Here is a 27,467-nt window from a genome sequence, read left to right as displayed (position 1 = left end):
ATGCAGTGTAGCATATATAGCACAAAGGCAAATTTGTTATTGCTTACATTAGTAAATTTCACTTTCATCAGCTTTTTACCATTGCAAGAAGAGGAGTTTGTCCTCTTTTTTCTGTGATCAAATGGCATAAGGCAGAACAGTGATGTTTCCTTCCTTTGTTCTTGTACAGCCAAGCAGCATTTGCCCTTTTTGCGAGCAGGAGAGCTTCTCCCAGACTGGAAATAGAGGTTGGGTCTCTCCCCAGACTGCACACACACCTCTGAAATTAGAGGCTGCTCTTTGCTGTACTGCCCAGGAAGCAAAGGGTTTGTTAACTCAGGCAGAATTTCTCCATTAGGGAGAACCTCCCCAAAATCCTCCTGTACCTCCCAGTCTAGTGGTCTCAGTGCAGACCTGTGCCTTAGTGGCCTAGTCAAATTATGATAAAGGCAGTAGGTTATTTCAAGTGATGTAGAAAACCCCAGTGAAAATTTCTCCTACTGTGCTACTTTTAGATGTATTTCTTTCCCCCTCCTTCTCCCCCGCCATGATGCAGATGTTGTAATGTTTCCAGGGTGTGGGGGGAAGGGAGGATATGTAATAGTAATGCTGTTGATGACCTAAACAATGCATTAATGCTTTTAACTGTGAATTGGGGTCATAGTTCTCTGTAAGAGTGAAAAGATCAAGAAGATTTAAAGCTAAACTTTTTTTAAATAAAACTAGATTTAGGGTGTATAGGTTATGGTTTAGTGGCATCTTATTTAAATTCTACTTACTATGTTTAAGCTGAGATGCAGGGATACCATTACTGAAGCTACTCTTAAGTCTGCCTAAGAGTTGGACATTAACTGACATAAATCGAAAAGCTGGGTTTAGATTCAGATAAATTTAAATAAAAGCGTGCATTTATATTTATCCTTTAAAAGCACCACATGGTTATTTTACAGCCTTACCACGTCCATATCTAAACATGTCTCTATTTCCTGTTGCATGTCAGGGAGCTGAGATAGAAGTGGATGAAAATGGCACACTGGATTTGAGCATGAAAAAGAATCGAAGCCAAGACAAAGTTATGCCTCTCACTTCTTCCAGCACAGCACTTCCCACTCCCTCCTCTTCTCCTTTCAAAGCAAGTAGCATCCTGGTAAATGCAGCCTTCTACCAGGCACTTTGTGAACAGGAAGGCTGGGATACACCAATCAACTACAGCAAGACCCATGGCAGGAAAGAAGAAGAAAAAGAGGTATTTTTTCAATTTCTGAGTAACTTTTTCCCTTGCATGAGAGACCATATGATAGTCTTTATGACCATCTTGTACAGTTTAAAGGGAATCAGTTTCCACAGGTAGAGGCTTGTGGGCATTGATCTGGTTTTAATGGTCTCTTGGATGGGATATAAAAAAAATCCTGCTACTCACTTTGGAAAATCTTGCTTTCAGAGCCTACTTGCTAATGTCTGTAGGTCTCTAAGGTAAGGGAAACAAAGGTTACCATCATTAGAGTCTGCTTTTTAAATTTTGTTCCTAATGGCTCAGTCTTGTAACACAAACACCCAAATGGACTAGCAATCACCAGGGGAAAAAGGAAAAACAAAACAAAAATAACCCCAACAAATAAAATCCAACAAAGAGAGTTTTTTCATGCTGAAACAAAAGACAATTTTTACATACCAACTCTCTAGACTTCTAGACAACTTGCTATCTAAGCATTTAAACTCACACTTAAAACCTTGTCAGTAATATTCTTTCACTGAAAAATTTTTTATTTTACATCCTGCTATAAATTTCTGCCACTCAGTCTTATATCTCTAACTTGCTACTTATGTCATCAATCTTCTAGAGTGTCACTTCCAAATCAATAGTTGTCTTAATTTTGGTTTTGTTTCTGTTTTGCCCTTTCATGTCTGTTTATCCTATCTTGAAAACAAGGCAGCGTAGTCTACTATGGCCTTTCTCTCTTATTCTTCTACTTATGGCAAATTTGATTTAATTTTTTTTTTTCTCATGAGCCTGATTTTCAGGATGTGGACTGCTTTCATTTCTCTTAAATCAGGAAGGGATCACCAGCTCTTTAAAAGGCTTATTAGATAAAAGCCTATGTTGCAGCTTTCAGAAGCAAACTAAAAGATGTCCTAGTTGGAAGGTTTTATACTACTTACTCCTTGTTTGGTTTTATATATCTAGTAATAGAATTTGATCATTATATTAATATGAAATTATCTTTTGTCCAAATATCAAATCTGATGCTTCAAGAAAACATTGATGGGGTAAAGCTATTTACAACTGAGATTTGGGGATCAAGGCATCCAGTCCAAAAACGACTTGGAATTTAAAGATAATTCAGTTGCATGAGAAAAAAAATCCATCAGCACTGGGTAGAAGGTTGCAATGTGTCCACTGAAAAAGCTTGTATTTCTTGGAGGCTGGGCTGTCTTGAGCCCTTTGCAGTCTCCTCTTTGGGGCTAGTGATGGTCTCTATCTCACCAATGACGGAACAATTCATGTCCCGGGGTTTTGGAGTGGGTTTGACCTGAAGCAGGAGGCTGAGGGCTCAGGCCCTTCCCCATTCATGCTGTAGGATGAGCAAGCACATCCAGCTTTGAGAGGACTGACTTGCTGCTGGGATCAAGAGGTGTCACAGACTTGGCAGAGGACCTGTCGTGTCACTCCTCCTCCCTGCTGCCATCACAGCTCAGCAGAAGAGCCAAGACAGGAGCACCTCCACATCCCCCACAATCCATGCCTGACTTTCACAAGGCTGGGATGGGTGTCTGGATGTTTCCCTGTCTCTTTCCAGCACAGGGAATTGGAGGCAACTAAACTGCCCAACAGGACATAATGGTCCAATGCACTCAGGCACTGGTGCCCCTTGCACTTGCTGCTTTGACACTCTGCCTTTGGTCCCTAATTGAAGATCTGGCCCCAGATCTCTGCTGTGAGATTTTGGTGTCCCAGGGAGCCTTGATACATCCAGTGATGACAGGGCCAGAGGCTCTGTTTTCAAAATCAAAGACTGGCAGTTATCCTTATGCAAAGAAAATGACTGATTATATCTATTTCTAATTCATTGTTATCTGGTTCATATGCACAACAGTTGCTTAATTTTGGTGGTAATTTCCAGAAAATATTGTCTCTCTCTCTCTCAGCAAAATAGCCTGTCCAGATGCCCCCTTAAAAAAAAAAAATCTGAATTTGGAAAAAGCTCAAAATCTCTCCAAAAGGAAAGCACTGAGAAATAACTAGAGCTGTCAGTTAGTTCAACTGTCAGTTCTCCAAAGATTTCAGGGCTTAAAAATGTTAAAAGTGCCAGATGCTATTATCTGTTATTCATGTTACCATTATGTTCTGGTCTTTGCTGAAATCAATATAAACTTCCATCTGTACATTAATGGAGAATCATTGCTTGCTTTCTTTCAGTAGTGTGCATGCATGAATACACACATGCTCTTTACAGGAAATAGTAGTGCTTGGACCAATTGGGATGGTTCTGATTTTTCTTTTAGTCTGAAATTCTTTAGATTTTAATAGCATTCAACTATAAATCCATTCAAATGGAAAAGGAAAAATTATACATACAGTTGGGTTTGACTAGCTGTGATGATCATCACCCAACATAACAGAAAGAGAGAAGTGCTAAAGGTGTTTTCCCAAAGGATTATCTCTCCTTCTAAAGATAAAGAGCTGGAGGAGCACACAAGCCAAGACACGATGGTCTACTTTTAGTCTTAAGTGCAGTGGATCAAAAAGTATTTGTTCTTTATTTCTGACCTTCTGTGTTTCAGACAGATGCAACCCCTTTTGGGCCACATGTAGTGACGTAAGGTTCTAGAAAGGCAGAGTTTCAGTATTCCTTTGCCTGCATTTCCTTTGCACTGTCCTGATTTTGCAGCTTCTACACATATGAAGAATTTATGTTGCTTGAATAACACCAAGTATCCCTCAAGGAACTAAGAAAATTACTAAAGGTGACTAAAAAGTCACCCATTTAAACGTCTATATATCTCCCTTACTCCTGGGAAATATACTAGAAAAAAAACTGTATAAAATTGTTGTTGTTTCTGTATGTATGTGTGTGAATAGCTTTATTTAAAAAAAAAATTAGAAATCTTAATAGCTCAATTCAGGAAATTCACCATTAAAATTTTGAAAAAAACCTAATTATTTAAAGATAGAAAATTAAAATACTGCAATTCTAAACCCTCTATATCAGTTATAATGGCGGCTATAGGTGTACTCCTGTCAGTCTTCACCATGAAGTCTTGTTTTTATTAAATAACTCTGTGAAATGAAGCTGTGAACTGCAATACTGTAGTGTTTTGTCAAGCCTTGGATATAAATAATTCTCCATCAGTCTGCTCTGTGCAGCAGGTATCAGACAGTGACATGATGAATAACTCACACACACACTCACACACAAAGTTTCTGATCCATCACCAGCGAAAGATCAGAATATCTTTCATTTAAAACAAAGAAGACAAGTTACACAAATATAAGTTACACATGTCAAAAGAGTAACATAGCCTGCAGTACAAACAGTTATGGCAATTCTGGTGTGCTGCAGGTGCATCCTGAGGTACATGACCCAGATCAGGATCACAGTGGAGTGCTAGAGGGTCCTTTTCAGCACCCCCTACTCCAGGCTGCCCTCAGAAGAAGTGGAAGAGGCTGATGTATGGCTGGTTTAGATACACAGGATCCAGGCAAGGCATGCTTTAAATTTTTAGAAACACACATCAGTTCAGTGATGCAGATGTAGCCTGGCAGAGTTACTTGTTAGACAGGAAACTGATAAACCACCCTTCTTTAACCTCCATTAAATTAAGTGGAAACCATTTTATCTATGTTTTTTAAAGTTATTTTGACATCTGATCCCTTTTAGCTGGCAACAGTGTATTAGCATTTTTGGATTGTTTCCTTGGGGAACTTTCAGTTTTACAGTAACTCGTACCAGTGATGATCCCTGCTTGCACTTATGTGTTTGTAAGAGAGGTAGGTCAGAACTTGTGGATAGAAGTAGTCAGGAATTCAAATACCCATGGCAAAATCACCCCTACACGCCACTGCCAAAATTACCCCTATATGCCACTGGGAACAAGATTTAACCCAAGTTCGGAAAAATATCGTTGATGTTTCTTGGATCTTGAACAAAGCTGACATCCATTTTTCCACTTTTGCATTTTAGCATTTTAGTTTCCATGTTTGGAAGACTTTCAATCAATTATTATTTCTTCACTAACATCAAGACCTTCTGCAGTTGCTAATTTTCTCTGTTGCTCCTTATCTGAAGTTCTCCTTTAGAAATATAACTCCCCAAGCCTGAAATATATGAGGGTTTTTCTATTTATTTAAAATAATTACTCATTAATTACTGTGAGTGCTTAGTAGAGCTGAATATATGTATTTTTGCTTTCTATATTTGTATCAGATTAGATTATTCTCAAACAAATTAACCCCACAAATGTGGTTGAAAAAATCAGTAGTAATTGATACAGCAATATTATGGCATCATTTCTATATGTATGTGAAGTGTGAGTTACAGTAGGCAGTAGGTAGCCAGCAGCAGAATGCAGAAGAAAGTCATATTGAGGATTCAGCCTCCAAACAGGCAAAGATGAGCTGCCAGAATTGAGGACCATATGGAAGCTTTATCAGAAGAAACACCCCTGCAGAGCTTACAAGACCCAGGAGGCAGAAACTCCATTTTCAGTCCAGATTCCACTCAGCTCTGCACTCTGTGTTAACAGCTCTGCAGACAAGCCTGCTCCTCTGTCCTGGCACATTTGTCAGCTGCACAAGCCCAGAGCATCCATGGCACCAGCACTGTGAGTTTAGCAGAGGCTGGGACCATTCCCTCTCAACCATGGGCAGCAGTTTCTGCTCCTACAGATGGTAATCTCTGGGAAACACCTGAGTATCGGAATGGAATTACAAAACCAACGTGAAGTCCAAGAAGGGATTCATAGAGGTCTGATAATTGATGCTATAAACTTTGGAGAATTCTTGAATGATAAAATAGCTACTGAGCAACCCTCCAGAAAGAAAATACTTATCTTTCATAAATACAATAATGATTGAAAGCATTAAGTCTCAAAACAGTAGAAACCAAGTTATTTTGAAATTATAAAAGAAGATTTTTCAGAAAACAAAAATTCCATTTCCTACCAGGATTCCAAGTTTCCAAAATGCCTTCTCAATGGAGCGAATGCTCATGATTCATACCATCCACTAAACAGCATGGGAGCAGTGATGATTTAGATCCACAAATAGTAGAAATCAAGAACTACCCTTAGCAGCCTGCAATTAAGAAAGCTTCAAAGTTGTTTTGTTCTTTATGGTTTTTATTTTAACAAGAATCTGCTCTTTCAATAAGATAACAGGACATTCCATTCCACAAACCTAAAAAGCTTTGCATTAACATTTGCATATGTAAATAACACTTTTTAAAGTTTAGTACTGCAATTTTGTAATTTATGGCGCAATGGCTACACCAACCGTGTTCAAAAGTCAGCAATGTACTTACACAGCAAATAAAAAGAACATAACTGCCAAAGCCTAGTTTGGCTCTACCAACAACCACTTCTCTGTGTACATTTCTTTGGCCTTTATCACCATCTTATTAAACAAACACAAATTTCTCCTATATAGTCTCCTTAAACTAGCATCTGCTTTCAGAAATATTTACACAACAGTCTTAAACGTCTGCCTGTAAGAACCTGAAACTATGATATACTAAAGTTTCTTCATTTCTGTCCATAATTTCATAATTTCTTTTTAATAGTTTGTTTTTTTTTTTTGACTTTTACAAGAGGATCTCTTCTTGCCATGGCAAATTAAATTGTTTCTGGAATGTGTGGGAAGACTTGAAGAGAGAAACCTTTTGTTACATTCTCATTTAATATTTCAGAAAGATCCAGTGAGCTCTCCAGAAAACATGGAGGAAAAGAAGTACCCAGGAGATGTCTCCATACCCAGTCCTAAACCCAAGCTCCACTCAAGAGATCTCAAAAAGGAACTCATCACGTGAGTCACAAAAAATGCTGTATTTTCCTTTATCCTGGTCAAGACTGGCTATGCTGCTGTTCTGACTTCTGTTTTGAAGTAGATTTGCAGGAGCTGAGCAGGGAGACTTGCACAATTCCCTGCCAGTAGTTAGTTCCACATTGTGGGTATGCAGACATGAGGTTTGAAGCTGCGACAAGCCAGAGTGTGCCTGGGGGTCTGGACAGATTAATGACTAAATTTATACTGGGTGCCATTCCTTATTCCTCAGATAGATAGGTAACGAGTGGGCACTTGCACTTAACTCCTTCTACAAAACACACAGTTTCATAACATGCTACAGATTGCCTCTGCTAATGCTTATATAAGTAAATAAGCTTTAATTGAACAATTGTCATTATAGACCCATTGCTTAGAACTTGTGTAGAAGCAGTTAGGATTTCTCAGACAGAAAACATGCAGAGTTCATAAAAAGAAAAAATACAATACAGAATGGGGCTTTCCAACCTGTAGGAAACAGGTTTAAGTCCTTCACCTGCTTCCTTCCAAGCAGAATTAGTTATTCAGTCCCGCTGAAAATCCAGTGGCTGTAGAAATTCACACCCTGTGACTATAGGCTAATACTCTCTTTTCCAGTTACTGAACTGCACTTGCTCTGTGTTAAGTTCCAAAACTTTACTATCTAGAACAGCAAATAAATTCTATTGAATCTCTCTGCATACAACAGCTTGCTTCAGTTTAGAATTTTTCACTAAAATTGTCCCAAGCAGCTCTTTAAAAATCACATCTAGGCTCTTCATAGAATCACAAGTCACTCTTTAAAAATCACATCTAGGCTCTTCATAAAATCCCTTTGGGTTCACATCAATATCATTTTGATACTAACACAGAGTTTTCACTGTAATAGTCAACAAGGACTCAGCAATCATTTATGGCACTTTTATTTTTGTCCCAAAGCAGAGCAGGTCTCTATGAACAAGTGTGGTTGTGATGCTAGCCCGTAACTGCAGGCTCACTCATGAATGAACAAGTCACGTCACGCCAACTTGTGTCCTGCTCTCTGGGCTGGGTGGCACTGAAGCCGTTAGAGCTGCCTCTGTCCCTAGAATTTACATTTCCCTGGGGCAAGCTGCTGTGAAGAGCCATTCTTTCCCCCCATGTCATGCAGTCTGCATGTTGTCTACTCACCACATTATATCTGCAGTCATAGTTCATGACCTAAATTGCTACAGGTCAGGTTGTCTTGCCTCTTCTTCTAAAACAAATGCATACAAAAATCACTGAGAGTTTATTCGCTGAAGGCTAATGGATTTTCTTTTGTAGTATTTATTCCTTTGTCATACTGACCTGTTTTGAGATACCTGTAATATACTTTTCTACTCTCCTAAATAATAACATCAAAGTATTTACTAGAGCAATGATGAGCTTACAGTGGTTCAAAAAGTCTAAAAACAGGTATCTAAAATGCAATTATGGCAAAAATTAAATAAAGAGTAGTTTTAATTTATCAGAATAATCCATAGGCAATATAGAGATCAGACTACATTCCTGTGATCCCACTGAGCTCAGATATTTTACTGAAAAATTCAGTACAGTTGGCTCCATCATGAGGAAGCTTTTAAAATGACATAAGCACTTGCAGAGAAAAATTTTGAATGTGGTTAGCACAGTTGGAGCAAACTACGGTATGAATCCCACCATCTAGTATGTGCTTTCTATTTTTCCATGTAAATTCTGATGGCCATAACAGCATGGCTCAGGTTGAAATGGGCTGTGAAAATGAGGCTGATGTCTTCCTAAGGCTTTTTTACAGATTTGAAAAACTTCCTAGCATTCTGCCAGCTCAGAGAAAATAGCCAGGTGAGCATCTCAGGCACCCCTTTTTTCATTAGCATGGAGCACTACCTAACAGTTTTTGTGCAGCATCTGCTTGCCCTTTTTATCCATATTCCCAGTGAAAGAATGACAGTTCTTTGTAAGGCAACTCTCCAGGGTTGGTAAGAGTGTTTCAAAGTACTGTACAAAGGTATATTTAATTCACCCCCCCATCCATGCACAAGTTGCATTTCTTGGTAGCTTTCCTCTTTTACAGAGGACTGCATCCCAGCTTGACTTCAGTGTTACAGCTGAAGAAGGGCTGAGGAAAAAGAAAAGCTATAACATCTTCTCCAGCATGCCTCCATCTCTTGATATAAATGAGTATATCTGTTCTGTTAAATGTGCACCTGGTTCCAGCCAGGACAGGGTTAAATTTCGCAGTAGCCAGGATGGTGGGGTGGCTGAGGGTTATTCTATAACCTCACCCAGGGAGAAGGTTTTCCTCCCAGTCATGTAAAATTGGCAAAGGCAGGGGTTGGGTAACACCAGTTCTGTTCTGAGCAATCATTTGCCTACCTTGTGCACTTTCTTATGGATATTTTTGCTGTTACCATTCATTTTGTTATCTCATTGCCATTTCCAGTGATTTTTTCTTATTTTGAGATGTGGCTTTCACCTTTTGTGCCTCCAATTCTACTCCCCAGCCTGCTGCAGGGGAAGGAGGAAGGGAGGGGGAGCAAGCAGCCTATGGTTTAGAGAGTCTTGGTGGGAACATTAATTTAAAGAGTACAATTCCCAAACCACAACAACCTTTGTATCACTTCTCAGTTCATCTGAGAAACAGCTTGAGAAAGTTTTGTTCTCTTTCGGAACTTCAGATGTGTAATATTTATGTGCTTTCTCTTCTGCAAGCAATCCTAACATCTTTCTCACTTGTATCAGTAAATAAATATTGGATATGTTTCTAAAGAAGGTGCCTTATTTTAGTCAGAAGTGAAAGAAATTATTTTAAATATTACTGTTCTCTGGCCTCCAGTATGTTATACTTGAGGTCAGATCAGAAACTTCAGCTCCAAGATTTATGAACTGCTGTGAAAATTTATAAAAGAGTCTTTTAATAAAAGAGTCTTTTAAGAACCCACTTTATAAGCAAAATACCTATGCAAAGGTAACTCTATGCAGATAAAATAAGGGTTTGAATTATTTGCACCATGGAAATAGGAAAAATTCTTTCCCTCTGTGTGTCAAGTAATAATTAAAAACTAGAATGAAGTTTTTCTAGATTACTGCAGTGTCGTGACAGTGGGTAATGATGAACATGATTGCCCTAAGGATCATTACATAATTCACTGCAGAGTATGGTGAGCTGTGTGGTGCATTTTACATACTCTAATTTCTCATTCCTTCTTCTCTGCACAGCTGTCCAACCCCAGGATGTGATGGTAGCGGTCATGTAACAGGAAACTATGCCTCACACCGCAGGTAAGAAACAACAGGAAGCTTGAAACAGGAAATAGAGCTACTTCTAGCTCTTGTCATCTTTGAACCCCTTTGTCCTAACCATGGATAAGTATTCAAAAACAATTTGCAGAAAATAATCCACAGAGAAACCCAGCTGTTTTCCCTGATTTTGTTATGTTTGTGAAGGTGTGGACTTAATACACTGAGGCAGTTAAGCAGCATATGCTTATTACTGTAGCTGCATTTCTCAGCTGAGACCTGCAGAAAAGTCATTTAGTGAAGTTTGCATTTCCCTGAGCATATAAGCAGTCTCTATACAGATGCTGTTGCATCTGATTATAAATGAGGTTTCTGCATACCTCTTTAAGAATGCTTTTGAAATTCATAATCTGCTATTATAACCTGAGGATAATAAATATTTTTTTCAAAATAACCTACTGCCAACCTAGGTGTTGAAACAACAATTTCCTGCATTTCCATTGGGAGCAGAATGAAAATGTTTTCTGCCTTCTACCAACCACGTGGACCAGATCCTCTAGCTGTCCTTCATATAGGAAACATAAAGGATGGAGCCTGTGTACCACTGTCCCCTCATAGCAAAGCTTCACAGGGGCTAGAAACCTTTTTCCCAAACTACATACTTTTTTAGTTATTTAAGAACTGCAGCCTTATGTTTGTCCTTCTTCACCGAGAATAAATATTTGAGAGTATAACTAATATAAATCATATATTGCCTGGATGTTGGTGTTTTAGATAAAAATAAATGCTTTGGTTTAGTAAAATATTTCACATCAGGTTTTCTTTTCAGTGTTTCTGGGTGCCCATTAGCTGACAAGACATTAAAATCCCTTATGGCTGCTAACTCTCAGGAGCTCAAGTAAGTATTGACAATAGCACAAATGTTATTGTTCTTTATCTTTGACAAACATGTTCCCTGTGTTATTGAAGTTGTAAATTTGAATTTCTCAGAGCACCTTACAATTCACACTTTTTTCTGAAAAGTGTAGTGAATTGGTTTGAAAGCTTTTGAGTGAAATAAAGTTTACTTTTCTCTATTTGTCTTTCTTTTTTCTTGTACCCCTTCATTTTCATTAATTAATCAGGGCCTGGGGGGACAAAAATTGTGAACACTAGGAAAGATGCAGTTTTCTCAGTATTTCTGAATCGGAAAGGAATAGAAAATATCTAATATGTAAGAGGGATCTGGCAACTGATCCAGATAGAATTAATTGGAATTATTTAGTAATAAATAAATCTAGTTAGAATAAATCTACAAAATGAGACCAGAATACCTGCAAATCCTTTTTTATTTGTCACTACCCTATTCTATGAGTTTAATGCCACTGAAGCAGGCATCAAGTCATATGATTTTATGCTGGCATAATTCTCACCATGAAATGTCACTTACAAAAGGACTGTGCAGGCTTTGCTATATAGACAGATGTATAGGGACATATGAATATTTCAAAAATCTGTAGTCAAGAGAGGCACTGGCAACCAGTCATCTAGTTATTGAATTGGCTTTGTCAATAAGGATGTGGGGAAAAGGGAAGGATAATTAGAGGTCTTTCATAGCTTTCCCTCTGCAACTTGTAAATTGGATCCCATAATAGATGGCTTGGAAAAATTCATGAATGCATGTAAAAAGGGGAGAACTCCGTGACTGTCCTTTCTGTCCTTTAGGTTCATCCCTAGTCTAGATAGAAGAAAATAAAGTCTGATCATGGCACCATTTTCCTTTTCTAATATTATTAATAGCAGAAGTGGCTACATTTAGGCTTGGAGCATTGTTTGGTTTCCCCAGATCCAATGTTAGTGGTCTTATTCCCTAGCCTGACAACTTCAGTTATAATTGAAATGCTGAACTGATGGCATGAAGTTGAATGTACAGGAGATGCAGCAAAATAGCAAAGAAAGACCATTTACATAGGCAGCTGTCCAAAGCAGTTCACAAAGCCAGTAGGTAAACTGGCACACTGGCACAATGCTGCATTTTTTGACATTTCTGATCCCAAAAGGTATAAAATTTCGGTTTAGTTTGTTTTAAAAAGAGCAGAATGGTTAGCAAGGAACTGGCTTGCAAAAATGCTGACAAATTTGAAGTCATTTGCTGAGTCATATATATTTGTCCCTGCTTTTATTGGCTTTCTGCCATACAAAGACACTCACACAAATATTTTGAATAGTTGCTCCTCATGCATCACCCCCCCCGCCCCATTCATGTGTGAATAAGTAAATTTGCATACCAATATGGTTATTTTTCCACTAAAGCTTCTAGAGTTTTGGTCATGCCATAAGGAAAGAGGAGCAACAGCATATGACTTAAATGACAAACTGCACACTGTACGCCATGTATAATAAGTGAGTTGTGAAAGACAAAGTCAAAGTTCATGGACATTTCACAGACAGAAATATGTTGCATAACGCAGTTAGCATTTAATTTCAATTAACTAGAAAAAGAGCAAAAATCAAAATCTGTTCACAGACAATTTGCAAAAGAAAAAAAGGCTAAATAAAATTATTTTTCACAAATGTACCACCTCAATTTAGGTTCTTGCAAACCTAGTTCAGGTGATATTTTGAACAAAAACTTTGCTTCTGTCTAAATTAAATCTTTTTCCAAAATGCTGCAATCATACTTGTTCTGGTATAGTGACAGCAATAGTTAATTGTAGCATTGCTATGTGAGCAGAGGGCATAAATGCTCATAGAATCAGGCCAGGAAAGTACCCTCATGTAGTTAGGCATGAATATGAAAAAGCTGTGTATTTTTTCCAAATGTTATTCATGTTTAATTTGCCAGAATCAAGATAAGATTTTGGCTTTAATTATGAAACTCTATGCCAGCAAAGATACAAGGCTTCCATGTGATCCACAGTTTGGAAATAAGGAAGATCTGCTCAAAAAGTGGGCCTGTGACTCAGATTCAAGAAAATTTCTATATGAGGATTCTTGCTGCTCAGAACAATCTGAGGTGGTCAATTTAAAACATAAGTTTGATGATGACTCAGATTTTAAAGCTAAAAGGGATAATTAGGGCTGATATCCTATTTAATCAAAGAGCTTGCTTATCAAGCCTTAAATAATTTTAAATGTGTGCTTTAGAGAGGTATTTACTTACAATTCAGAAACTTTTAGGAATAGGTGGTCAGTCCTACCCTTATACTCATTTTTTCAGTGGTTAAATGTCATTTTTTAGGAGAGATTTGAGCAGTTTTTCTACATGGGTTCCACATAAAACATTGATACTGATTTATACTGAGTTATAATGCCTTCCATAGGCAGTATAACAATTTCAGAAAATGGTTTTCTCAGTTGACATCTATGGGTTTGACTTGACTACAGTTCATATCTAACACATCTGGTCAAAAACATTTCAGCTTTTGAGGGAGAAAATGTACCAGAAGTGCTCCTAAACCTGCAGCTCAGCATTTAAATTTTACTTGTAGTTGTAGTTCATCTTCCTAAAGATAAAGCAATCCTCTTGGAGAAAGGGACAAAGTAGGAGGTACTCAATGCCCATTTGCAAGAATTTATATGTGAAATCACAGAGATTTATTTTTGAATAACAACTTTGGAAGAATTGTGAAAGAACTTGTAACCTACAGCCACCTGAGGGTTGACATCTCTATTGTCCTGAGACCTCTGGCCCTTCGATGTAAATCTTATTTTCTTGGCTCTGCACAGGAATTGATTATAGAGGATGACTCCCTAAGCTGGGGCACCAGTCCAAACATCACTTAAAAGCTGATGAAATTCCCCAGCATTACTGATTGAAAGGCAATAGGTTTTTGGTGTATTTTGTGTTCTGGAATTTCACAATCCATACAAAGATATAACCAATATTTAGAAAACCCAATCCAGTTGTCAAGATTAGGAGTCTTGCTAATGAAGCTTTTTACTTATTTGTCAGTAGCCTACCTGAAATATCCTTTTACAGTTTCATTAGTCCTGACAATTAGGCCTGAAATCTTCAGTGACCTCAGAATAGCTTGGACTCCAATCCAGTTGGAAATCTGTCTGCTGTCAGAAGTGGTAACTACAGATGGGGTGATATAAAATTTAGTTCAGTGTCCTTTATAAGTATATTCACAACTCCCAGACTTTCAGATCTGAATGTCTCACACAAAGAGCTTTTCTTGAATTAAAGTCCACCTCCAGTCTATGCAGGGAGCCCTTCCATCTGTGATCATCTGATAAAACAAGTAGCCAAAATTAATTTCCTTAGTTTTTGGCAGGTGTTCTGGATTTACTTGTGAGCATTCACACTCTCCAGACATCTGCCCTTGCTGCCTGCTCCACATGACATTGTGCCCAGTCCTTGTCCCACACTTAAACAGGTCAACATTTAGTACTACACAGTCAAGCATGTCCTGGCACTCTGCAAACCCCCACCTTTACCTTTGCTGTCAGTGTGAGGCAATTCATTCCACCAAAAATACAGTTCACTAAGTGTCATCATGAAATGTTTTGATATTATCTTTAAAAAAATTCATCCCTTTCTTCATTTGAAATAATGCTGAATTTTGCTTGAATAAATGTATAAATTTGCTCATGTCCAAAAGAAGTCAGATTTTTGACAAATTAATTGTTCACAGAAAACTAGTTTTAAATATTCTGTGAAGAGATGCACCTGCACACTCAGATGTGCTATTACCATTATATTTGTAGGTGTTTTCCATGGCAGCCTACCAATGACAAGATGAAATCACGAATCTCTTTAACTCAGGAAAGATTCAGTAACAACTGAAACCCTTAAGAGCACATTGAACCCTGCAACTTTCCTTAGTGGTTCAGTACAACATTATTTGGCACAACTCCTTATGTAATTCTGATACTCTGTAAAAATAATAGCATTTCAAAGTCCCTTAGGGTTGCTTAGTATAAGAACTTTGTGTTGTATAATACAGAAACATAGAAAAGGCTGGCATAACTTCTAAGGCAAATGTTTTTTGGTGCTGCTTTGTTTGCTGAGGTATGTTAATCTTCTCTGAAAAAACCTCAAGCCAAACCAACCCACAAATATACAACAGCCTTAAATTAAAAAAAAAAAAAAACAAACAAAAGAAGGAAAAAGAAAAATTAAAAAAAAAAATAAAATCTCTGTACTTCTGAGATAGAAGGTGCTACCAGCGAGGTCCTGCTCCAAACCCCACAGAAGTCAGTGGAAAGACCTGCTGACCCAAGCTGGCTTTTGGGGCATAGCAAGCAAGAAGCCCACCCTGCCAGAGTGCTGGCAAAAGCACAGTAACCAGCAGGCTTTTTTTTTTTTTTTTATTGTATGGATGTTTCAATATTAAAAATTCATACTTGAAAAGGCTTGTTTGTCTCTCATACACAGAGCAACCCCTTAACTATGAGAAATAAGCATAATCCAATTGCTCAGCTGAACACCCAACTGAATCTCAAGCAAGGAAGAGATGGTGCTGTGGTATGCTTACAGGGCTAGAATACACAAATTATTAAATTCAAATTCTGGCTACCGTCTACCGATGCCCAAAAGTAAAACTGCTTCTCTGCTTTCATTTCCCTTTCTGTAAATACTGGCAAAGTGCTTATTTATATCTCTACCTGAAAACATCATACCAAATAATAAACAAACACATAAAAGCAAATTTACAGATAGATCTATATCAAACTGCTTTTTTCTTCTCTTTGTAATGTTGATTCTGTACAAGGAAAAATGTTTGATGCAAACATTGATATAAACTAAGTAAATCAACACATCATATACAATATATTTCATATTCCATATTAAGACTTTGCTTTTTGGAAAAAAAAAAAAAAAACAACCAAGAAACCCTCCCCCAAAAAAGGGAGTCTGCTTATTTAAGGGAAAAAACCAAACCAGCGAGAGGTAGGTTTAGTTATTCATCAAAAGCTCTGCTGTTCTTTCTTCCACTCTAGACAAAATATAGATTATACACATTATTTACTCTGTATCTTTGTGACCATATTTTTTAATTCCTGTATTATTCCATAGGTGCCCAACACCTGGCTGTGACGGCTCTGGCCACGTGACAGGGAACTATGCATCCCACAGAAGGTAACAACCATCCCATCACATGGGGCTGCAGTGCTCAGGGCTCTCGGCTGGCAGCAGCAGAAAGAGGTGGCTCTTATTCTGTGTGCTTCTTTCAGCTTGTCTGGCTGCCCTCGTGCCAGGAAAGGAGGTATCAAAGTCACTCCTACCAAGGAAGAAAAAGAAGACCCTGAACTTAAGTGAGTACAGAAGCAGGGAGGAGGGGGGGAAGCGGCCTGTGAGAGTCCAGGACTTGAGGAACCACAGGGAGATGCCCCAGTTAATCTCAACCCTGTGAGAACAGTGCCCAGAGCTGGAACCAAACCAAGCGTTTCTGCTTCTTGTGGAGTTGGTGGAGTCCATCACCTAGGAGACTGAACAGTGAGGAAGGATTGCTGTATCTGCTTCTATTGCTCCAATTATTTTAAAGAGTGCTATGCCAATGGGTTGAAAAATTTGGCAAAATGAAGGAAAATTATTACTGACTGAGGTGAAACATGTCAGCTAATTAAATCAGAGTGACACCTTAAAAATATGTTCCAGAGAACTAAAATATCTGTAAGTCTCACGTCTTTTCTATATCTATAAATGAAAATTTCACTTAAAGTGAAAACTGGAAACTCCATAGAGATTCACTACATTCCGGGCTTGAATGCACATTCCATTAAAATTTGTAAATGATAACTGCCAGAATATAAAAGTGAAGACTTAGTTGTATGGAGAGTTGTTTTAATACTTGCTAATGATATATGTGAAACTGCATAACACTGACAGAGCAGCACAAAAAATTCCCTCTCCTTTCTTTGCAAGTATTTGCATGGATTTCCATGCACGTTTTCCAGTTACAGGAACCCACTCTCTTCTTCATACCAAAGACCAAGATAGAAATGAGACAATGTTGACTTTCCATACACTTGAAGAAGTGTGATTTATTGCCCGTGATAGAATTTCAATTTTCTTTTCCAGTAAAATACTATCTGAACAAATGTCTTATTTTCTCAGTCTCTACAGCTGTATTTTAAATTGCCTTATTTTAGTATCTGCTGAACTCCCCATAACCCAGCTTGACAAGAGTTGGATGCTCTGGTACAGTGTGCCAACAGGGACCAAGTCTTACTCCATTAAAGCAAAGTCACAAAGGCAGCCAGAATGATTTTCTCCGGATTTTTTGAGAATTTTTTTGCCTGCTCTCTGCTGTGAAAATGAGGGTTCTTTTGCTGTGTTTCCATAGATGCCCAGTGATAGGCTGTGATGGCCAAGGTCACATATCAGGTAAATACACTTCCCATCGCACTGCTTCTGGTTGTCCTTTGGCTGCCAAGAGACAGAAGGAGAGTCCTGTCAATGGGTCTTCGCTATCCTGGAAACTGAACAAACAGGAGCTGCCACACTGTCCTTTGCCAGGCTGCAACGGGCTGGGTCATGTTAATAATGTTTTTGTCACCCACAGAAGGTATAACTTTGTGTTTTCTCTTTTCATTTTTCCTTAACATTCCACTCTGAATTGGCAACATGTGAGTTTAGAGTCAGAATAAATTGTGCTAAAGTCTTTTGAGTAATTACATTGCAGCTAAAGTGATACAAAACAGAACTACTTTGAGAGACTTAAACTTTTATGTTTTTTTCTATGTTCCCATTGAAGCATGGGTGTTCAGATTAGTACAGTGTCTATGCATTTTAAAATTAAGTAGAATTCTTTCCTTGGGAAATATGGAGTTCTATCTGCATGTCTTCCAAAGAAAAGAGAAATATCATTGAAATGTCACCAGAAAGGCTTTAGCCAAGAGTCATTCATTTCATCTTTCTACCAGTGGAAAAGTTATACTCATAAACTTTGTATTTAAGCAACTAAAGTTACACAAAGAAAAAACAAGAAGCATGCAGCTCTTATATGGATTAAAAAAGTTCTAAGAATCTTACAAAGAAAATTATCCTTGCAGAGAAGAAGTCACACATATAACGAAAAACAAACACCATCTATCACTGTGAAAAATAATAATCTGACTATATTGAATCAAAAATAATCAAAGACTCTGACTGGCAAGTTTGGTTTTCTGTCTTTAATGGTAATTAAGTCTACATTCTCTGTCTCCTTTGCTTTCTTCCTAAGACTTTGAGCCAACTTCTCTGAAACAAGAAATGCCCATGGTCATTTGAATAAATTCAGAGTCCAGTGTTATCCTAATTTTATTTCCTACAACCCATCTAAAACTCTTTTCATTAGGACACTACCGTAAATTGTGGCCAATTAAGCAAGTAGCAAAAACTGTCTTTTATCTGGTAGCAATTCATAGTACAGATGATTCCTGTCCTACATGAGACTGGGTCACTCTCAAGATCACATTAGTTAAAATGATGTAGCAAATATAACTCTGTTTGATATCCTTTCCTAGGATGTTAGAAACCAAACAAGTAACTCATGGCTTTTAAACAATCTCCCAGTTACCTATCTGCTCTGGGCAGAGATAAGAAGCAGAAATTTAGAAATTAAGAACTAGCATCTTTCTGTATAGCTTTTAGCCAAGCTAATGAAAGCTTAGGTTTTGCTGCTTTGTTGTTTTTTGGGTTTTTTTTTTCAATGTGGAAATGCCATGTCTGTTAGGATTCTCTTTTTTAAAAAATTTTTACACACACATACACACACACACACACACACACACACACACACACACACACACATCAACCATTTTCCTGTGGAACAAAATTTTGCCTCTCTTCTTACTCAGATACACCTAAAAACAAATCTTTCTGCCAGTTCTTCAGCATATGGGTATTTCTTCTTTGTTATTTATAAAGGTAGTATTAAGACAGTGCAATTCCTCTTAGCCCTTTAGTGGGCTATAAAAATTGCCTCAGATAATTACCAGCTGATGAAATTGTAAGCTTTGAAATAGCAAAATGTAATTTAATGTGAACAGTGGTTAAAAAGCAAACTGACTATCTAATGGAACCATTCAAAAAAGCTATTACAGCCTATAGGGTATATCCAGAGTTATTATTGTATTGATCATTACTATGTATCAACAAAGTGATACAATAATTGGGCACTGTGGACATCATCCCATTAACTAATTTTTTTTTAGGATAGTAAACTTGCCATTTTAAATACCACACTTTCCTCTCCTTTGGAGCACAATCCCTTGATAAAAACAGTTTATAAGTGTTTGAATTTAACGAATTCTGTAAATGCATCTTCATATAGCTTAACAGGAGCTGCTACTGCAATTTTGTTTATTTTGAAATATGCTTAAGAGTTGTTTACTCATAGATTGAGATTTCTGTGCCAATTTTCAAGCTGGAATATACAGCTAAATGACTCTTTATGAGTTATGTCATTCCCTGAAGCCATGCTATAATGGAGATACTGATGTGACCTTAGGTACAGAGGTCTGTCTAAGTGCATGATAATATTGCCTGAAAGGATTGTTGCCATTTTCAAGTGGGTGCTAATGTTTTTTTTTCCTATCTGTTTCAGCCTGTCTGGTTGTCCTCTGAATGCACAAACCATAAAAAAGGGCAAAATTTCGGAAGAATTAATGACTATCAAGCTTAAAGCAAGTGGCGGTAAGGAGATCTGTAAAAATTGATGACATTTATTTAGATAGAAGGGCCCTGACTCCCATTTATACTTGTGCCCCTTTATGCCATTCTGGCATTAATTCTCAGTACTTTGTCTCTAGCAATAAAAAATGGTGATTAACAAAAAATATTTGCATGAGAGATTATAAAATTATTCTTGTTTACCTCTTGATAACTGAACATTGAGGATATGCTCTTGTACCAGAGCATTATTTTTGTTTTTTGTATCCTTTCAATATTGTTTTAATTAATAAACAAATAGTTACAGATCAGGAGGACTTAGCTATCTGAATAAGGTACGAAGGGAGAAATATTGTGGGCAGAAATTGACTCATCTCTCTAACTTCATTCCTACATGGTTTAGTATCTATGCAGTGCTTGTGCAATTTAGCTAACCTAAGTGCAAAGCAATAATTACCGAAGAGTTGCAGGGGGAAATGTGTAGGAGTCTCCCTTCTTATACAATGTGCTTTAGCAAGTTGGGCATTGAGCCAGGATTCAGGAAATTTAGTCTTTAGCCTCCAACTGCTGAGGAAAACGGTCGCATTACTGCTTACAGATTTCCCATGCTGGCTCCCCAGTAGACTCGGTTCTAGGCTTTAAAGCAGTAACAACAGTGGCACAAATCTCCAGGCAGAGTTGGGCTCAGAGTGATACTAAGCAGAAACAGGCACATGCATTTGCCAGCAGCAGCTACCCCTCAGTATTTTTCAGGATAAGGCTTTCATTAAAGAACTGAAGCTTTTTTACTTTGCTATTTAACTTTTTGGGATGAAAAAAGGTTCCTTGGTTTTTTTTGGTTTTTTTGTTTTTTTTTTTTTTTTCCCTGTAATACTTGTTAGCTTTCTGAAAATTTCACCATTTCTTGTTATTTAAACTTCACTATTTATCAGATATAACTAAGGCTGTGCTTATTGAAGTTATTCTGCACAGGACCTTGCCCCCACAGAGATTCTTGCAAAATCAGAAACAGGTAGAGATGAGTGAACAATTATAATAGTAAAGATGTTGCTCTGGTGTATTTCCTGAAAAAGAAGGGTTGCTGTTGCATTCCTTTAAAACAAAACAAAAGGAAACAAAACAAAAAGAAAAACCCCAAGCCAAACCAAACCAAACAAAAAAAACCCCACACCCAAGCACCATAAAAATCTCCTCATGTTTATGATAAACTTTCCTCTTTCTGGGCAATTTTTCCTTTCTGTTCCCTTCAGCTTGTAGTTGCATGATGCAGTGAAAAAAGAAAGTGTAAAAAATTAGGATTAAGATAGCCCCGTCTATGTTTCAGCTCATATAAATGTTTAACAGGAAGGAAAGAATTTTGACAGTAAAATCAAAGACAATATAAGGATCAATAATTTGTTGAAAAGCTTATTTTCCTATGGTTAAGTACCGGGTAATGCAGCCAGTTACTTATACATCCATTGTCATGTGGACACTTTAAATCTGATGTTATAATTTTCAACTATTTACAGGTATTGAGAGTGATGAAAAACTAAGAGATTTGGATGAGGAAATTAAATCTGATATTGTAATTTTCAACTATTTACAGGTATTGAGAGTGATGAAGAAATAAGACATTTGGATGAGGAAATAAAAGAACTGAATGAATCCAATCTTAAAATCGAAGCTGACATGATGAAACTTCAAACTCAGGTATGCCATAAATGTGAAACCTTTTCCTATGCTATGTTTAAGCATGATAAATAAATTAAATGCTAGGTAAATGTTATGTTTAAAAATAGCGAGTCTCCTCTGCACTTCTTTTTCCAAGCTCTTGTTTGTTGTTTTCTGTAAATGAGCAGCAGGTATTGTCTTAAAGATCTGCTGAATGACTAATTCAGGACAGTTTGTAGCTAACCATAGCAAGCAGACATGAAACATACTTACCAAACAAAATATCCATTTTCCTTTGTTGACCAAACATCTGCTTACCAAACCAGGGAGGTTCTATGACTTGAGTTTTTAGGGATGATAATTCCTCTTAGAAACCCAGTCCAAGTCTTAATGAGTACCTAAGAAAATTTTCCTAGTTTAGTTCACCCACTGTCAATTATTCAAATAGTTTGAATTTTGCCTCCAGGCAACAGCTGGTAAGGAATGTATACCTTTTGCTATTTTGTGTAGCAAAGAATTTTGATGGGAGTTATGCAAAAGAGTGCTTCTCTTTCATTATTTTGTATACTGGAGAGATTAAGTTGGTGTTAATATGCTGATAGTGGTTCTATGGAGTGAGCTGTATAGCTTCATCCCTTCAGACTCCCATATAAACCTGGAGATTAACCTGGGCAGATTGGGTAAAAGCATGAGCAGAAGCTTCAGAATTTTCAGAATAAAAGTGAAATAAAACTGTGAACAGAATATAGATCCAAACTGATCTAAACCAAACTGAGTGTAACCAATACCCCCCCTCTATTTGCACCACATTTAAATGAGCAGTGCTGACTCCTGCTGTTTTTGCAATAACCACTGAGTGTATGGTCTAAACAAGGTAGAAGCGTGTGCCACCTGTGCTGGATCTAAACAATCTGGCTGCACACCACAGCAGTTGTGGATATATCCAGCCCAAACTACACTGCAGGGGGGCTGTGCTCACTGTCTCAGGACACTTGGTCACTGTGCTATTTGCATGGAGATTGCCAAGTTTCCAAGTTTGTGCAGTCAGATTTCTTCTCCCAGGACTTTTTCCCTGGTGAAAGCAGCTTGACCAGCAAGGCCTGAACTGAACTGAACTACAGCAGAAGCCATAAATCTCCTACCTCCTTTTACTCTACCCCAGCCAGGTGTTAGACTGCTACGAACACTCTCCAGAGCAGGGGTTGTAGTGGATGACAGGCACACAAAAAGGGGTTTCTCACACTGGGGAGTTTTGCTGTGTGACTGTGCCTGAGCAAAGGAAGTAAAGTGGCCACCAGCAGGAAGCATTTAAGTAGTGCAAAGAGGTGCATACTAATAAGGAAGGGTGGGCATGACAGTTGTGGATAAGACTGCACTGGTCAGTGCCCTGTGGAGCTGTGGTGGAGCACAGGGATGGCAGCCCTCGGTTCTGTCAGCCCTGCTGATCTGTCTGCTCCCGGGACAAGGAGCAGGGCAGGAGGGAACCAGACCCTGCCATTGTTGGTTTTGTTTTTTCAGCACTGCTTTTGACATCTAAGCTTTCAGACCTGAGCTCTCACTTTGAAAAGATACCCTTTTTTTTCTACCTTGGCTGCTTTTTCCTGCTCTTTCCAAACCCTCTTTTCCATTCCGTTGGTCAGAGATCATCTTTGTGATATGTGCTCAGCCTCTCAGTTTCCTTTCCACTCTATTTTTTTCTCATTGTTCCCAGCACCAGGCCTGTTGCTAATCCCAGCCAGTCCAGAGATCACCCAGGAGTAGGGCAGGAAAGTAGCACAACAGCTAATACCCAATACCCGTGCAATGCTATTGTGGTTGAGCAGCAGGGATGCTGTAAGAGCAGGACAGCAATGAAAACACCAACCTCCTTTCTCCTTCCCTCTGCCAGCCCTGAGGTCACACTCCATCCCAGCTCCACACTGACCCTCCTCTGCAAGCTCAGTTCCCTCCTCCCACTCTGGGGCACTCTCTAGTGCCTTGCTGCCACAAGGTTTCTCCATGAACCAGCGGCAAAGTCCCTCATTTCAGAGCAAATACAACCTCTTCTTTGCTCTGAATGTTCTGTGGAGAAGTTATGTCTCTCCTAAACAAAGCATAGCTGAGTTTCAGATTCATCATGGCCTCTCTCATAACCACCCAGCTGATATTTTGGGTTCAAACTGCAGTAACAATGCTGCCAAGGGTTTGTCTGTCTGTGTTTATGCCTGCCTGTCTCTTTTAGATCACATCTATGGAGAGCAATTTGAAAACAATAGAAGAGGAGAACAAACTCATAGAGCAGAATAACGAGAGCCTTTTGAAGGAGTTAGCTGGCTTAAGCCAAGCCCTTATCTCCAGTCTTGCTGACATTCAGCTGCCACAGATGGTAAGCCCACAGCCAGCAGGTTAACACCTTCTTTTGAGACTGCCTTGCCAGCACTCAAAGCAGATGAGCAAGCTCAGGGACTGGCAGGAGCACTGGAGCTGCAATAGCAGAGAGCACTTTTAGGCTGATTTGCTTTGCAGAGATGCATGATCATGAAGTCTGTGTGGTGGTAGGTGCAGTAGCTTTCAGGAATGAGCCAGCCCTGGTATCTCTGCCCTATACCACACCATGCAAGGCAGGCTTTTCCCTCAAACCTCCTTGTCTGAACACCCACCCTGCACAAAGAGTGAAAACTTCACTCTCATGAGAGCCCTCATTTACTCAGCTCCCAGATCAAAACCTGTTTCATACAGATAATTTTTCTGGAGACAACCAAGCTCCATCTTCTCAAGAATTTCACATCTTACTTTCAAACAAAGGCCAAATCCACAGAGGTACCCATGTTTCCAGTGCCCTTTCCAAATGTCAAGAGTGCCACTGGCAGATTAAGAAAGGACAGTTAGGGGGACTGTCAGTCATAGTCCCAGAGACAAATAGACAAATAGGCCACAAAAAAATAAAAAAAAAAAAAAAAAGGGGTTACACTAACCATAATATCTCCAACTCCTTTTCTTGCTTGGAGAGAGTATGGATTCCCTAGGACATGCAACTCCTATAATTTCCACAAACCTTCCATTAATTTAAGTGGCTGCCCTGTTCATGACTTCTCCCCAGTTGCCATATTGCTCCTTTGCCGTGCTGTAGGGTTGGGTGTTTGGGTTTTTCAGCCTTAATTTTACCTCCTACAATTATAATCTGTTTTGTCTCCATTTAGGGGCCAATCAGTGAGCAGAATTTCGAAGCATATGTAAATACACTCACAGACATGTACAGCAATCTGGAACGGGACTATTCCCCCGAATGCAAAGCTCTGCTGGAAAGTATCAAACAGGCAGTGAAGGGCATCCATGTGTAGGATGTGAAAGCTGCTGGGCAACAGAAATTACTTAACAGCAGTAAACTCCAGATGGATCTGTTAGGAGTTCATGTACTGCTAAGGGGTGTAGGTTGCCATGCTGCATTTACAATTGCAACATTGCACTAATTTTTTCCCAGCTGACATAAAAAAAGAATAAAACCACAACAGACTATTTGTATTAACAGCAATGCACTCTGTTAGTATATTGTATTTATTTCAGTACAATTTCTTTTTTTTTTCTTCTTTTGCACTCAGTTTTTGTAAAGTGAATGTAAAAAGTGTGTGCGACTATTTTTTATATTTTTTATTTATTTCTAATCAAAGAGTTGGTTTTTTTATCTTTTAACAGCATTTTTGCGGCCTGCCATATTTTTACAATGTGTTTATTAATTTATTTTCCAATGGGATTTTAAATAGACTGAAAGCTATACTGTAAATTAAATAACTTGCTGGGTTTGTACAGGAAGAAAAAAAAAACCTATGAAAGTAACAAATGACTGAACCGTGGTTCTAGTTTTATTTTCCTCACATCCTGCTTTTTTATAATGGCTTTGTATCAGAAATGGGTTTGCAGTAACACGAGATGTGAAGATGCATGGAATGAGAAGATAAATGGTGCCCACTAGTGGGGAACTTGGGCTCTTAAAAGCACAGTATGCTGGAAAACAGTGTGTTAAAGAATATGTTAGCAATAATGAAATATAGCAATCAGCAAAGCACTTGACTTGGCTGTGTGATTTAGCCTATGAGAATGATTATTTAAAATGTTTCAAGAGAACTTCAGATTTATTTTACCACTGCAGCTTTTGTTCAGAGTTAGCTCATGGAGGGAAATGACAATTATCTCTAAACAAGAAGGGTAATTAGGTAGGTACTGGTACTTTTTTAGTATGAGACGTTGAGGTTTTAAGCAAGTGACCAGTATTGCAATGGATTTGGATTGAAAAAACGCAAACACATCCCAAGCTAAAGGCTTTGTACATAATGAGTCGAACACATCTCCCCTGAAATGGCATTTAATACTGGTTTGAAGGTAATGGCAGCTGAGAAGGCAGCGGTCTGTCTGGAGGGCAACAACACCCCTCTGGCACCACGGTGGTCGCTTGTCCCTTTGAATGACCGGTAGCAACACCGTGACTGGTTTCTCCCATCCTTCTTCACTAAGACTAGGCTGATACTGAATTTGTCACCAGTCTTCTGGTAGGGTCCCAAGTGCTACAGAGCAGACAGACAGGCGGAGGTGTGGACAGACGAGCACTTGCGCAGAGGTATCCGGTTAGCCTGGGTGTGGAACTTCTGAATCCGTCAGAAACTAGCGGTTGCTATAACAGAGGCAATGTCTATTTCAGGGATTGTAAGTAATTAAGCATTGTTTCAAAAGTTTTTTTTATATTTATTTTTTTTAAGAAAAAGGTATAAACAACCAGCTAAACTGCCTTTTTTGTATGCACACACACCTCATGTGCATATGTGCCTCAGTGTAAATGTATACATGGATCTAGCGTGTGTTTAATTTTTCCGTGCTATAATGAAAGTGTTTATTTTTATTAGCCGCATTTATATTTAGATTGAATATGATGGCATTCACAGGCTTGACATATACAATTATATTATTACTGTTCCTGCACAAAAGTACTATTCAGAAGTGATTCAACTCTCATGCACTGTGGTCACTGTTCTGCATTAGGTGGGGCTTGCTTTTTGTTGGGGGGTTGATTCAACTCTCCGATCTTAGTTTAGACAGGGGAAAATGTGTGTTCTTAGGAGCTGTGTTTATTTTTAAATTGATTTTTCAAAAGCTACCATATGTGCTGTCTAATATAAATAGGAGAACACCAAACAAAAATTTGCTATTAAAGTTATTGTTCTTGCTAAAAACTCAAAAAGCAAACATTATTTATACTTGTTAAATGCATACAAAATGAGTTCACTCATTACAAAGACTAAAGTTTAATTTACTAAATATTTTAACAAATTTGTTATATATTTTATTTAAGTAAAAAAAATTCTCTTACTGACCTATGTATTTATTATTATGATTTACTATCGCTTCAGGTTAATTTATCTGTGTTTGGTTGTTTGCTCAGGATGTTCTGTGAAGTATGTTTGTATTTATTTGCCTCCCTCGTATTTGATGTGTTTTGTAATGTGCACTGTTTTTTCTTTTTTTTCTTTCTGTTTTTCTTTTTTTTTTTTGTGTTTAAATGCATTGATGAGCTATACTGTAAATTAGACCTTTTGTAAAGAGCAATGATGTATGCATTTTTTAATTTGGAGTAGTTTGTATACTGTTTCTTCATACAATTAATATTTCTTACATCAAAACAACAAAATTGTGTTCTGTGCTGTACATTTGGTGTATGGTAGGAAATAAAATTGATAATGAAATATTGCAGCAAGTTTGTTGGGTTTTTTAGCCTCTAGATGCCAACTTATATTACACTTTCTTAACTGCACCTGGCACTATACAATGTGTCATATGTTTCACTTGCTTTGTGTACAAAATGTGTCACCCTCATAAGTAAATTTCTGATATAAATAATTTAATTAGTGTTTTACTTTGTCAATTTGAAATAAGGAGGAGAAAAATAGAACTGCTTAAGAGGTCCCTTTCACTTCTGAAGGGAAAAAAAGATTTGAAATGATAATCACTGCATTATTTAATGCATTC

General features: G+C 38.0%; 1 protein-coding gene across 8 annotated transcripts in view; it reads left to right on the top strand.

The window, feature by feature from the left end:
• The window catches only part of ST18 (ST18 C2H2C-type zinc finger transcription factor), a 169,528-nt gene extending 142,337 nt beyond the window's left edge, over nucleotides 1-27,191 (top strand). For all 8 annotated transcript variants that reach the window (XM_071419354.1, XM_071419343.1, XM_071419377.1 and 5 more), the window contains 11 exons: nucleotides 980-1,225; nucleotides 6,885-7,000; nucleotides 10,217-10,279; nucleotides 11,067-11,135; nucleotides 16,242-16,304; nucleotides 16,400-16,480; nucleotides 17,512-17,733; nucleotides 19,756-19,844; nucleotides 21,409-21,512; nucleotides 23,695-23,838; nucleotides 24,653-27,191. In XM_071419354.1, the coding sequence (XP_071275455.1) occupies nucleotides 980-1,225; nucleotides 6,885-7,000; nucleotides 10,217-10,279; nucleotides 11,067-11,135; nucleotides 16,242-16,304; nucleotides 16,400-16,480; nucleotides 17,512-17,733; nucleotides 19,756-19,844; nucleotides 21,409-21,512; nucleotides 23,695-23,838; nucleotides 24,653-24,793 (1,338 nt within the window). In that variant the 3' untranslated portion in view covers nucleotides 24,794-27,191. The remainder of the gene's footprint in view (nucleotides 1-979; nucleotides 1,226-6,884; nucleotides 7,001-10,216; nucleotides 10,280-11,066; nucleotides 11,136-16,241; nucleotides 16,305-16,399; nucleotides 16,481-17,511; nucleotides 17,734-19,755; nucleotides 19,845-21,408; nucleotides 21,513-23,694; nucleotides 23,839-24,652) is intronic.
• The last annotated feature ends 276 nt before the right edge of the window (nucleotides 27,192-27,467 follow it).

Source organism: Agelaius tricolor, unplaced genomic scaffold (assembly GCF_023055355.1).
Source record: "Agelaius tricolor isolate 1412-34295 unplaced genomic scaffold, bAgeTri1.0.p SCAF_2, whole genome shotgun sequence".
Taxonomy (NCBI): Eukaryota; Metazoa; Chordata; class Aves; order Passeriformes; family Icteridae; genus Agelaius; species Agelaius tricolor.
Note: the sequence above shows the minus strand (reverse complement) of the source record. Positions and strands in the feature narration are given on the sequence as shown.